General features: G+C 44.3%; 1 protein-coding gene across 3 annotated transcripts in view; it reads right to left on the minus strand.

Moving 5' to 3' along the window:
• Nucleotides 1-13,975, minus strand: part of Kif15 (kinesin family member 15) — a 64,348-nt gene that overhangs the window by 9,988 nt on the left and 40,385 nt on the right. For all 3 annotated transcript variants that reach the window (XM_060385002.1, XM_060385004.1, XM_060385003.1), the window contains 9 exons: nucleotides 13,043-13,193; nucleotides 12,809-12,885; nucleotides 9,932-10,001; nucleotides 8,675-8,761; nucleotides 7,324-7,428; nucleotides 6,172-6,294; nucleotides 2,835-2,981; nucleotides 960-1,061; nucleotides 510-674 (listed from right to left, as the gene is read on the minus strand). In XM_060385002.1, coding sequence (XP_060240985.1) covers nucleotides 510-674; nucleotides 960-1,061; nucleotides 2,835-2,981; nucleotides 6,172-6,294; nucleotides 7,324-7,428; nucleotides 8,675-8,761; nucleotides 9,932-10,001; nucleotides 12,809-12,885; nucleotides 13,043-13,193 — 1,027 coding nt within the window. The remainder of the gene's footprint in view (nucleotides 1-509; nucleotides 675-959; nucleotides 1,062-2,834; nucleotides 2,982-6,171; nucleotides 6,295-7,323; nucleotides 7,429-8,674; nucleotides 8,762-9,931; nucleotides 10,002-12,808; nucleotides 12,886-13,042; nucleotides 13,194-13,975) is intronic.

Here is a 13,975-nt window from a genome sequence, read left to right on the forward strand (position 1 = left end):
CAGTACAGTGCCTGCTCTGAGACCCTCCCTACAAATCAGGTAGAAAGTGATAGAGAAATAGGTGTGATGCTGACCTCTGGCCTCCACAAAAGTATGAACCTGCACCTAACACACACGTGCACACATTTAAAACTGTGTTGAGGTAATACACTGTATCTTTTAGGCTGGCAAAGATTAAGACAGCACTATGAGGTGAAGTTCAAGGAATCAGGCCTTTTCCTCACTGCCTATACCAATGTGGTTTGTGGAAACCATATAAGCGCTGTATAAGCCCCCACAAGGCCAAGAAAGGGGGCTTAGAATGGATAAAGTATGCACTGAAAAGCTTTTAAAAGGAAAGAAAAGAAACTGGGAACTCCCAGGGACAACAAAGTAGACTGCAGCTCGGGGTGGGAGGAAGACTTCTCTATCTATGATACAGTTCTGGCCTTTTGAAGTTGGACCAGCAGCAGCTAGAAGGAAGCTGCTGACGTCAAAATAAAGTTCACTGAAAAACAAAGGGCATGTACCTTCAGTCTGAGGATTTCAGCATTTTTGACCTCTCTGTCTTCATCTAGCTTCGTTACAAGGTGTTGCAAAGAAGTCTTCGAGGCCTTTCCGTCTTCTATCTCTTGTTCTTGTGTTTCCAGGAGTTTTGCCAAATGAGGTTGAAAATGGGGCGGTGTTTTGGGACTCTGAAACAAAACCACACTTCATCCAAATGCTTGATTACATGATACTATTAAGATTTCATTTTCATTCTATACCACTAACAGATAAAATGTGCATTTTCTTGTATATGCCAGGCCCCTAGTACAGTGCATGGTGATAGACCATTCAGCTCATTATTTTAATTCCTATCCAAGCACACAAAAGACTACCAAATAGAAAGCAGGCAGGAGGTGTTAACAAGAGCTTTTTCTTTAAAATGACCAAGAAATAGCATTAACTATGTACATGTTTTCTCTTTGGGAAAGTACCTGAGGATACTCCTTAGCAGAGTCCATCACATGCTCCAGCTGCCTCATTTTAAGGTTATATTCATTCTTCTTCTGCTCCACCTCCTCTTTCTTTTGGTTTAACTGGGCAAATTGCACAGATAACAGGTTATAGTTTAGAAAATAATGAGACCACAAAGTCCAATTAGAAATGATAAGCTTCCTCACTGCCAACCATCAGAAAAAAAATCAAAATTATAGTGTTAAATCCCTGTAAGATGAAAGTGATGTACTAGTGAAGACATGGAGAGAGATTACACTGCTAATAATATGCCAATCAGTACAAACTCATGAAAAGTGGGGAAGGGTACCCCTAAAACAAACTAGAACTCTAATATGGCTAGAAACTTCAGTTCTAGTGTATATTTGAAGGAAATGAAATTAATTGTGTGTGTGTGCGTGCACGTGCGCATAGTATTCGTGCATACATGTAGGAATGTTCACACGTTTGCAGGTTCACCTATGTGTGGGAGCAAGTGCACACGAATGTCTGTGGAAGCCAGCTGCCACTGAGGCAGTTTCTCTGCTTACTGCCTGAGCTAGTGTGATCAGGAGATTCTCCACTTCTGCCTCCTGCACGCTGGGCTTACAAGTGGGCCACCATGCCTTCCTGGCTCTTACTACATAAGCTCTGCAGTCCAAACTCTAGGACTTGTGCTTGCCTGGCAGCTGCTCCATCCACTGAAACAGCTCCCCAGTTTGTGATACGATACCCACAGCCTCGTTCACAATAGCTAAGTCCATAGGAAACCTCAGTATACACAGCAGATGAAAACAAACCAAAACAAGTGCTGAGATACAGAAGAACACTAGCCAACCTAGAAGGCAAGGCAGACTGTCTTCTGCAGGAAAATGAATGAACCTACAAGATGTCCTGTAATTGACAGAAGCCAAGTGGGGAATCCAAAACAGCCTGACTCAGGGGTGCTGAGCAGAACAGTGGTTACTGAAGACTGGGGAGTTGAAGAGCCCTGAGTGGGAGGTGTTAGGACAGAAGTGTTCTGACACACAGGTGTTCAGAGGCAAGTTTTTAAGATCTTATGCAATATAATTTGAACATAGCTAAAAATAATGTATAAAGTATAGTTCAAAATAGGAAAGGCAGTAGATTTAAAACTGTATCACAAACAAAATTGTTTGTGAGATGATGGATATATTAACCAACTTGATTAATCATTATATAACGTACACACATTGTAGTGACACATTGTGGCAGGTGATGAGCCCCAGGCCTGTAATCCCAGAATTCAGGAGGCTGACAGGAGGATTACCATGAGTTTGAGGGCAGCCTGAGTTACAGAGTACCAGCCAAGTCTGGGCTACTGACTGAGTACCGGGCAAGCCAGGGCTACATAGCAAGATTATTTCAACTGACTCCAGCAAAACCTATTGGTATGAGCCTCATAAGTGTATCTAATTATTTGTCAGTGTAGAAAAGCTGTTTTATTCTGGGTATAGTGCCTTGTATCTGCACTCTCAGCACTTTGGGAGGTGGAGGCAAGAGAATCATGAGCTCAAAGCTGACCTGGCATAAATAGTGAGACCTATCTCAAACAACAGCAAAAAAAGATGTTTACTAAATGTTATATATGTGTGTCTGTACAATATATTATTTAGAAGAATGCTATAGTTTTGTTTTACTATCTTACATTTCAGCCACAATCTCATCGGAGACATTGCTGTCAAGTGTCAAAGACCTAGGGCAAGGAAGGAAGTAGCTAAGCAAGACTCCCATGAGGAAACCCAAGTTCACAGTCCATGGGTAAGTGCCCCAAGTCTCTAATTGCTCCGTTTCTGTATATAGAGAACTTAGCCAAGGGGGGAAGCCAGGCCCCTCACCTTGCTGGTGACACTCACCTTGTACTGAAGCTCCTGGATCAGGGCCTCCTTCTTGGTTAGCTCTTCTTGGGCACACTGCAGGAGTCCAGAGTGCTTTTTTGAGGCCTCTGTGAGCATGTTCAGCTGCTCAGTGGCATGGGCCAAATCTTCACAAAGCATATCCCTCTGTTAGGGAACAATGTCCCACAGGAAATAGTTCTTAACTGCGTCATTCAGTTCACAAATCATTATTATACCACTACAAATTTTAAAGTTAGGAAAGTTATAAATAAAATCTTATTTTTCTTTCCTTTGGCTTATGTGCTAAACTGCTCCAAGACACCCCAACCAGATGATATATATGTTAGGCCTAGGTATGGTTCCAGTAGATTCAGTCTATTTAAAGCTAGATAGTACTCTCTTCCCAAACAGGATTTTAGAGCTGATCTTTTCACGGAGAACACCCAAGATACAGAGCTTACTTAATGTCTCACTAATAGAGTTTTATGGGATTGTATGTGTATATTTTGCAGACATATGTATGCATGTACATGCCTACATAATACATATGGATGTCAGAAGCCATGTTGGGCATTTTTATTATTGTCCACCTTATTTTGTGTAAGGCAAGAATTTTCACTGAACCTGGAGTAAACCTTTTTAGCTAAACTAGCTGGCCAGCAAGCACCCTAGATCTGCCTGCCTGTGCCCTCCAGTGCTAAACTATAGTTACAGATTTGGTCTGCTGAGCCCAGCTTTTACATTGACTGAGGATTCAAACATGGGTCTTTATGCTTACGTAGCAAGCACTTTATCTACATAGCTATATCCTTAATCTGACTCTTGGTTTTATATCCTAGAAGGTAAATAGCCTAGATAGAGAAGTGACACAGGCTACTGAAACCTCTGGCAGAGTTCCTAATGGCTGCATATGTACTTCCTATGGATGTAAACTATGAATCTCTGGGAACCACAGAACAGCGCTCATCCTTCCTTCCCACATCCACAGGTGCACACAGACTTTAAAGATGGTCTGAAAATATGACCAGCTCTTATTAACAAGCTGTTGTTGCATAGGACTGAAGTTCAGTTCCCAGCATCCACATTGGGCATCCCATGACTAACTTAAATCCAGCTCCAGGAGATCCAAAGCCCTCTTCTGGCCTGCAGGAGTACAGCACCGCCCCCCCCCAACACAACTGACAAAACAAATCACCAAACCCATGGCTGAAAAGTAAATAAACAGCCCAGATTTGATTGGCCTGTGGGCGTGTCTTCAGGAAAGCTGGCTGTGGAAAGCACCCTCCTATGGTCACCATGAGCCTGGGAGTCAGCTATCAAGCAGTGGTCCTCCATGGTTTCTGCTTAGGGATCTGCCCTGACTTCCATCAAGGATGAATTGTGATTGAAGTGTAAGACAAATAAAAACTTTCCAAGCTGTTTTCTCTTTCTTTTCTTCTTTCTTTCTTTCCTCTTCTTTCTTTTTCTTTCTTTTCTTTCTTTCTTTCTTTCTTTCTTTTTCTCTCTCTCTCTTTCTTTTCTTTCTTGCCAGTTTTTTTTTATATATTATAATTTTTATTTTTTTAAGCTGTAGCCCCCTTCCTTATCCCCCCCCCATCCCACCATCCTTCCCCCTTTCCAAGTCCACTGATAGGGGAGGACCTCCTCCCCTTCCATCTGACCCTAGCTTATCAAGTGTCTTCGGGACTGGCTGCAATGTCCTCTTCTGTGGTCTAGCAAGGCTGCTCCTCCCTCCCTCAGGGAGGCAGGGTCAAAGAGCCAGCCATTGAGTTCATGTCAGAAATAGTCCCTGTTCCCCTTACTAGAGTACCCACTTGGATACTGAGCTACCATGGGCTACATCCAAGCAGGGGTTCTAGGTTATATCCATACATGGTGCTTGGTTGGAGAAACAGTCTCATAAAAGACCCCTGTGCCCTTATATATTTGGTCCTTGCGGAGCTCCTGTCCTCTCCACGTCTTACTAACTCCCCCTTCTTTCATATGATTCCCTGCACTCTACCGAAGGTTTGGTTATGAGTCTCAGCATCTGCTTTGCTACACTGCTAGGTAGAGTCTTTCACAGGCTCTCTGTAGTAGGCTCCTGTCCTGTTACTTGTTTTCTTCCAAGCTGTTTTCAAGCAGTGTTCTATCACAGCAACAGAAAGGAAACTAGTGCAATCGTGAAGACTGAGCTCAGTCCGTAACACTCCCATAAAAGGGTGTAATGGCAGGGCTCTGATCTTAGCACTGGAGAGGTAGAGACAGGAGGATGCCTGGAGTTCACGGGCTGGATAGCCTTGGCAAATCTTCCAAGTCACAGTAAGAATTTATTTCAAAAAAACAGGATTGATGGTGCCTAAAATATGAAACCATGATCTCTGGCCTCAGGGATAGACACACACAGAAACTTGCTATGCCACATTCTACCTTGTATTCACTCTTTTTTCAGGTGAATTGTTTACCTTTGGATACATTACAACTCAACACACAACAAAATATTTTATTTGACATGAGTTTTTTAGTGTATGTAGTTTCTACTCAGACCTGGATTCTTCCTCTTCTCCTTTCAAGACAAGGTCTCACTGGGTAACCCTGACTGACTGAACTTCCTATGTAGTCCTGTTTTTGTTTCCCAAACAGAGAGATGAAAGGCAGAGCCTCCATGCCCAGCTCTCACTAATTTTTAAAAATTGGGATTTGAATTGGAATTCTATTTCTGTGTCTACAATAATTCTGTACTTTCCTTTTCAAGTTTTCCTTCACATCCCTTGGAATCACTTGTTAAACTTTCTCCTTAAGAGTCTGATACACAGCTGGGAGTGGTGGACACACCTGTGATCTCAGCACTCACTGGGAGGCAGAGGCAGGCGGATCTCTGTGAGTTTTGAGGCTAGCCTCATCTACAAAGCAAGTCTAGGACAGCAAAGGCTACACAGATGGCCCCTGTCTGGAAAACAACAACAAACAGATCCTGATACATTTTATTTTTGTAAATAGGACCCAACAGTTTTTACTGCTGAGTTTTCAACAATGAAACAGTCCACTCCTTCCTTCCATCATGTGGGTTTTGGGAATGAAAATATGGTGGTCAAATTCAGTGGGAAGTAACTTTACCTTATGAGTCAGTTTGTCAGCTCCTAATTGTCAATTATTCTTTTTTTTTTTCTTTAGAAGAGTCTATTTATTCATTAAAAACACCCCTACAGAAATAAACATTGCCAAGTAATAAGGCACAAAAGAAAATGGAAATGCCAAGCCTAATTCTTGGGAGGCAGAGGAAGGTGAAATTCTGTGAGTTCAAGGTCAGCCTGATTGACAGTGAGATCCTGTCTCAAAAAGGAGAGAGAGAGAGAACCTTGGTAATAACACCCACCTCGATGTCCTCTGAGAGGATTCTCAGTCTGAGAGTCTCTTTCAGCTTCAGGATATCCGCTTCCTGTCTGCTGATCAGTTCTTTGCTCTCGTCTTTGTCAGCCACAGCAGCATTGTATTTGCACTGCAGAAAACAAAGTTGCTAGACAAGAGCTTTCTGTTGGAATTCTGCTTACCTGTACACCAAAGCAACTTCAAAGACCTTAGTTCCAAAGTGAGGGCCACGTTAACAAGCTAATTCAGCAACCCCTGTGGCTGTTGTTGGTTTCAATTTTATTTTTATTACTTATTTATTGGTTTTTCGAGACAGGGTTTCTCTGTGTAGCCCTGGCTGTCCTCGAACTCACAGATGTCCGCCTGCCTCTGCCTCCCTGGATGCTGGGATTAAAGGTGTGAGTTTTATTATTTTTTATGTGTGTATCTGTGCACACATACACTTGCAGCCAGAAATGTGCAGGTACCCACAGAGACAAGAGAGGGCATCAAATCCCATGCAGCTGGAGTGACAGGTGCCGTGTGATGCCCAGTGCGGCAGCGTCCAGGCCCTCTGGAAGAGCGGCAATTGCTCTTACCACTAAGCCACCTCTGCAGCTCAGCAAAGCCTTGTTAATGAAGGAGGAAGAGCTAGTGCAAATGGCAAAAGAAACCAAGGTGTGGAAACCACGTGGCCTGTCAGCTTAGTCTGCTTGTGAAGCTGAACGTAGACTGAGCATGCTCCTTTGGAACAGAACAGATGCAGGTAAAAATCTTTACCTTGGCCCAAGCACAGGGCGAAGAATCAACACTGTACTTAAGAAACAGACACTTCAGGACATGGTACTAGGTTTCAGATCAGGGACATAATTCCAAAATAGCTGCAAATTTAACTAAAACACGCAATTCTTTTTTTCTTGAGCCCACTTTAGCCTTAACTGTTCCTGGCAACACCTAGTTTGTTTCTAACCAGTAAAATGGTGCAGAGAACTCCATTCCAGGTCAAAGACCGGGCACAGGAACACTGCTGTCCAGAAGTGTGCATACTGCAGCTCAAAAGTGCCCTGGCTGGGAACTTCTACAAGAACTTGCTCCGCTATACAATCTTTTTACCTTCTGGCCCCCTGAAGAGCCTGTGAATCATGCTGTGCTCAAACTCAGTACCCTGTGACAAACTTACATTTATGTCTTGTAGCTCTTGTTTCAGGGTATCTATGGTTTCTGCTTTTTCACCAGCTGATGTTCTTAACTCTTGGATTTGGTTCATGAGGTTGGTGACAAGTTCCTGACAAGGATAAAGACATTATCTTTAAAACCAGTGACATGATGGAGATAATTTTAAAAGATGAACTGTTGCAGTTTGAATAAAATTTTCCTCACAGTCTTGTTTGAACACTGATTCCCAGTGCTGTTTTGAGGGCATGTAGATGATGTGGGCGCCAAGGCCTTGTTGGAGGAAGTGGGCACTAGGGTGACAGGCAGCACCGACTCCCACCAGGCTCTCAGTGCCTCCTAAGTGCTACTCAATAAGCAGCTACAAAGAGCTCCTTATGAACACAGAGCTATGCCTTGCCCCTCATGAGGAGAAGAAATCTTTCCTGCTATAAACTCCTTGAGGGTATTTGGTCACATTAGTAAATAAAGCACCAACACGAAGTACTGGTTTCCTAATAGCAACAAATAAAGTCAATTTACTTTAGCAAAGTATTAAGTGACATTCTACCTTTTACAGTGCCCCCCCCCTTGAGATAGGATTTCACTATGTAGCTCAGGCTAGCTTTCATAACTCTATGTATCTCAGGCTGGCCTCTTAACTGCTTCTTGCCTCAGTCTCCTAGTTGCTGGTATGGTAGGCAAGACCATTATGCTCATTTTTATATTTCAACAAACAAAGTCACTTTTATTATTCTGGCAAAGTCAACACCAAGGATTTGAGAGTCTGTATCATGAACTTAGAGTCAGTGAAAAGGGTCAGAGTAATGTCAGCATTCCAGTTGAAAGGACAAGGTGTGTTACAATAAGCTATCTAAAGGAACAGAGGAACCTGGACGTTTCATCTCAGTGCTAGAGAGGCAAAGACATGCAATGCTTGGTGAGTTTAAGGCCAGCCTGGTCTACTTAGTAAGTTCCAAGCCATTCAGGATTACACATTGAAACCATGTCTCAAACAAACAAACAACAAAAAGAAACAAGAGTAGTTTGTAGTTGAGGTTATTTTACAAATTACCTAACTGAATTTTCTGTTCTCCAGCACCCTTAAAGGGCCTAAATGTACATGAAGCAGACAGTTTTTTAAGTCATGCTGGAGGTGTGGGATGGTGTAAGAGACAGGAATGTCTAAGCGGCATTTATAGAGAAATGTAAAGCAGGACAGTGATACATATCTGTTTCCCAGAAGCGTAACTAAAAGGATTGCGATTTCAAAGCCAGCTCAGGCTACGTAGAAAAAAACTCTGTCTCTAATTTTAAATAGACAACACTACAACAAAAATAAACAAAAAATAGAGTCATGAAAGCCAAACTTTATATACCTTGTCAGAAGCTCTAGACTTTTCCAGAGAACTGATAACATTTTCAGTAGCAAGCAAGCTTTCTTCTAGTTTCTGTACTTTTGCCATCTATGGTGAAAACAAACAAATCATATACATTTAGAAACAGCAAAAAGAAGCTGACAACTGCTCTGCACATCTGAGTCTAGAGACAATGTCGGAAGGACAGTGGTTTCGCGGTGTCTGCCAAGTGAGCACCGCACCTATCATGGCCACCAGGGAGCTTATAAAAGAGTTAAAAAAAATAATAGAACCAGGACTGGTGAGGGCTCAGGAGGTAAAATAGATTACCCAGCAACTTGAGTTTCATTCTAAACCCACATAAAAGTCAAGGAAGAAAACTCATTCCACAAAGCTGTTCTCTAATCTACACACACACACACACACACACACACACACACACACACCAGACAGACACAGAGGGAGGGAGAGAAAGGTACAAAAAAAAAAAAAAGAAAATTCAAGCCAAATAGTGATGGTGCATACTTTTAATCCCAACACCTGGGAGGTAGAAGCAGGCAGATTTCTGAGTTCAAGGCCATCCTGGTCTAAAGAGTGGCTTGTTCCAGGACAGCCAGGGCTACACAGAGAAACCCAGCCTGGAAACTCCTTTCCCCTCCCCCAAACCAAAACCAACCAACCAAAAAAAAAAAAACAAAAAAAAACACAAAAACAAAAAACCCCCGAAAAAACACCCGCACCAGCACCACCACCACCACCAAAAAAAAGAATAAAAAATTCAAAATACAACAGAACTAGTCTGATGCCACGACAACCCTGGCATGTGGAAGGCAAGAACGGGATGCTCTTAAGTTCAGAGTAAGCTTGAGCTACAGAGTAAATTTCAGGGTAGCTATGGTGTGTGACTGCATCAGAATGAATGAATGAATGAATGAATAAGCCAAAGGTGGCCAGGTGTGGTGGCACACGCCTTAATCCCACAGCCAGTGACCTGTTGATCAGTTGGGCTACATGGCAAGCTCCAGGCCAGGCAGAATCACACAGATAGGCCTATCTCAGAAGCAAAAACCAAACAAACCAGGCCTAGGCTGGGATGGACTTCAGTGGCCTAAGTTTGAACCCCAGCAGCAGCAACAACAACAAGAAAAAGAGTAAACTCAGGGGAAATTTCAGCGTTTTAATTAGTGATTTCTAACACTGAGGGTTTAATGCTTTCTTTGCTGGACTTTGGGAATAAAGCTACAAATTTCGAATTCTGTGATTGACTGAGAGGCTGACCTGCTGCTCACACTTGGCCATCTCCTTCTGTTTCTCTTGACTCACAGCCTCAAGAACCTTTACGATTTCTCTGGAAAAGAATTAATGAAAGCATGAGCTCAGTGTGCACACCCAGGAGAAGTTGAATGCCACTCAAGCCAAGTCCATTGGGCTAGTCCGGGGCTGGAGAGCACGCTCCTGTGCAAACGAGCTTAGTGAGGACTCATTTTTGACCGACTCTTATTTTTTCCAGGTTGATGTTAATTACCCACTGTCAGAGATGGAACGTGAAGTCCACGACTACCAGGACGTCTCACTCACCGTCTCACTGTGTGTCCCGGCACCCACAGCACACGCCTGCCTCACAGGGCATGACAAGTGTTAGCTCTTTATGTCTCAGGCAGAGGCACGCTGTACCTTCAACAGTGTGCCCGGGCCAAGGACAGTCCTTGAATGTTGTAAAGAATGACCCGGAGACAGAGATTCTCCCGAGTGTGACCCTGAGATTCTGACAGAGACTCACTGAGACAGAAAAAGAATGTGGAACAGAAATGACAGTCAGCTGTGTACTCCAGTAAGAGGATCCCTGTGGTCTGGTGTGCACACACTAACCCTGTGTGGTCTGGTGTGGTGTGCACACACTAACCCTGTGTGGTCTGGTGTGCACACACTAACCCTGTGTGGTCTGGTCTGGTGTGCACACACTAACCCTGTGTGGTCTGGTGTGGTGTGCACACACTAACCCTGTGTGGTCTGGTGCACACACACTAACCCTGTGTGGTCTGGTGTGCACACACACTAACCCTGTGTGGTCTGGTGTGCACACACTAACCCTGTGTGGTCTGGTCTGGTGTGCACACACTAACCCTGTGTGGTCTGGTCTGGTGTGCACACACTAACCCTGTGTGGTCTGGTCTGGTGTGCACACACTAACCCTGTGTGGTCTGGTGTGGTCTGGTGTACACACACACTAACCCTGTGTGGTCTGGTGCACACACACACTAACCCTGTGTGGTCTGGTGTGGTCTGGTGTGCACACACACTAACCCTGTGTGGTCTGGTGTGGTCTGGTGTGCACACACTAACCCTGTGTGGTCTGGTGTGGTCTGGTGTGCACACACTAACCCTGTGTGGTCTGGTGTGGTCTGGTGTGCACACACTAACCCTGTGTGGTCTGGTGTGGTCTGGTGTGCATGCACTAACCCTGTGTGGTCTGGTGTGCACACACTAACCCTGTGTGGTCTGATGCACACACACTAACCCTGTGTGGTCTGGTGTGCACACACTAACCCTGTGTGGTCTGGTGTGGTCTGATGCACACACACTAACCCTGTGTGGTCTGGTGTGCACACACTAACCCTGTGTGGTCTGGTGTGGTCTGGTGTGCACACACTAACCCTGTGTGGTCTGGTGTGGTCTGGTGTGCACACACTAACCCTGTGTGGTCTGGTGTGCACACACTAACCCTGTGTGGTCTGGTGTGCACACACTAACCCTGTGTGGTCTGGTGTGGTCTGGTGTGCACACACACTAACCCTGTGTGGTCTGGTCTGGTGTGCACACACTAACCCTGTGTGGTCTGGTGTGCACACACTAACCCTGTGTGGTCTGGTCTGGTGTGCACACACTAACCCTGTGTGGTCTGGTCTGGTGTGCACACACACTAACCCTGTGTGGTCTGGTGCACACACACTAACCCTGTGTGGTCTGGTGTGCACACACTAACCCTGTGTGGTCTGGTGTGCACACACTAACCCTGTGTGGTCTGGTCTGGTGTGCACACACTAACCCTGTGTGGTCTGGTGTGCACACACTAACCCTGTGTGGTCTGGTCTGGTGTGCACACACTAACCCTGTGTGGTCTGGTGTGCACACACTAACCCTGTGTGGTCTGGTGTGCACACACTAACCCTGTGTGGTCTGATGCACACACACTAACCCTGTGTGGTCTGGTGTGGTCTGGTGTGCACACACTAACCCTGTGTGGTCTGGTCTGGTGTGCACACACTAACCCTGTGTGGTCTGGTGTGCACACACTAACCCTGTGTGGTCTGGTGTGCACACACTAACCCTGTGTGGTCTGGTGTGCACACACACTAACCCTGTGTGGTCTGGTGTGCACACACACTAACCCTGTGTGGTCTGGTGTGCACACACACTAACCCTGTGTGGTCTGGTATGCACACTAACCCCAGTGCTCAGGAAGCAGAGGCAGGGAGATCTCGGAGTCTCAGGGCAGCAGGACTACAAAGTGCGACTCTGTCTCTAAAAGCCACCAAGCAATGAAACCAAACCAAACCCCAACAACGGCGACAGAAGCAAAGACTAATCAGTGGCACTGTCCACACACTGTGACTACGGAGGCGCTTGCTCATTATGGCTATGTGTGCTAGGGTCAGGGCTACTTAGCTGCTAAGCTCACTACCAACTGAAGTTGCTTTCTTCACAGACACATAAAATCTGCTGCAATGCTTTAAAGGAAAACAAATCTTTTTTTTTTTTTTTTTTTTAATTTTGTGTTGCTGGGATTTAAGCCTCAAACATAATAGGCAAGTATGCTAATCACTGAGCTACAGCCCAACAGAAAATAACTCCTCACAGGATGTTAATAAGAAAAGCACAAGTTAAAAGCTGTGCACAGAGCTGGAGAGATGGCTCAGAGGTTAAGAGCACTGGCTGTTCTTCCAAAGGTGCTGAGTTCAATTCCTAACAACCACATGGCGGCTCATAGCCATCTATAATGAGATCTGGTGCCCTCTTCTGATCTGCAGGCAGGATGCTATATAAATAATGAATAAATCTTAAAAAAAGGTAGTACATGCCTATATTTCCAGCACATGGAAGACTCAGGCAGGAGGACTGCAGGTTATTCTAATAGGAAGAATTAACAACACTCACTTTTCTTTATCTTCTTCAAACTGCAACGATAATTTGCTGTTGCGCTCTTTTTCTGCCTCAAAAAGCTCCACCAAATTCTATAAGACAACCGTATATTAGGTTTGACAGTTGGAAGTATCAGGCAGTTAAAAAAAAACTATCAAGCTCCATGGTTGGTATAGGAAGTCAGAGAACACAGGACAGGAAGCCCAGATCCACGATCCATCCACAGTTACGACCCTGTTCATCACTTACGTGCAGGTCAGACTTCAAAGTTTCATTCTCTTGTTTGGAGTTTTGGAGGCTTTTGGAAAGTTGGTCAGTTTCAAATTTCATCACTTCTTGTAAGTTATCGTAGGAATCCTGTAGGCAGGCTTGGCTCTCAAGAAGCTTTTCATTTTCTAATCTTTACAGGAAAATGGTTTGAAATGGAGAGTATAAACATTTTTTTCTATGAGTCAGATTTTCTGATTCAATCACAAAGTGTTTGCATTGTCAGAGAGCTGTCATGCGCTTGTGTGGAATGCCCTTGGGACCCATGTGAGAACCACTAAACCAGAGGATACACATGAAAAGGGAGTGTTAGCCTGAAGCATCTCTTCCACATCCTTGCTCATGTGGTTAACTGATTAGCAATTTATTAGCTAACTGGTAATTGGCGATGAGGCTCATTTAAGTGTTACTAGCTAGCAACTAGCTACTCATTAATTTCCAGCCATTTATGACAAGTCTAGCTCAAAGGAAGAAGTTTAGGATAGAATATACAGCTTACTTCTAACCAAGAGAGAATATAACCTCAGCTTGTTCAGTTACATCTTCTTGCTCCTTTTCCAACACATTGCAGTACCTAGTGGTCATCCAGAAAAATAGCCAACAATCTCATCTCTAAATTATGCAGAACAGACATCTTGGCTTATACATAGCTAACCAGATGCAGAACCATATGCTGTGCAAACTGAAGGAGGTAAGAAGCAGCAAATCACAAGGGACAATGAAGCAGCTGATAAGGATGAGCGAGAGGGAACATGTAAATGTATTCATGGTGTGAAGAAGAGGACAAGTAGGCAGAAACTACTGAGAAACAAATGGCAGTGCTGTGCTCCCCCATTCAGAAGCATGAACAGCCATGAGTGCTGGAGAGCAAGAAGCCAGGAAGCACCTTACTGTAACACAGAGACACGAAGAATA

Source organism: Meriones unguiculatus, chromosome 6 (assembly GCF_030254825.1).
Source record: "Meriones unguiculatus strain TT.TT164.6M chromosome 6, Bangor_MerUng_6.1, whole genome shotgun sequence".
NCBI classification, from domain to species: domain Eukaryota; kingdom Metazoa; phylum Chordata; class Mammalia; order Rodentia; family Muridae; genus Meriones; species Meriones unguiculatus.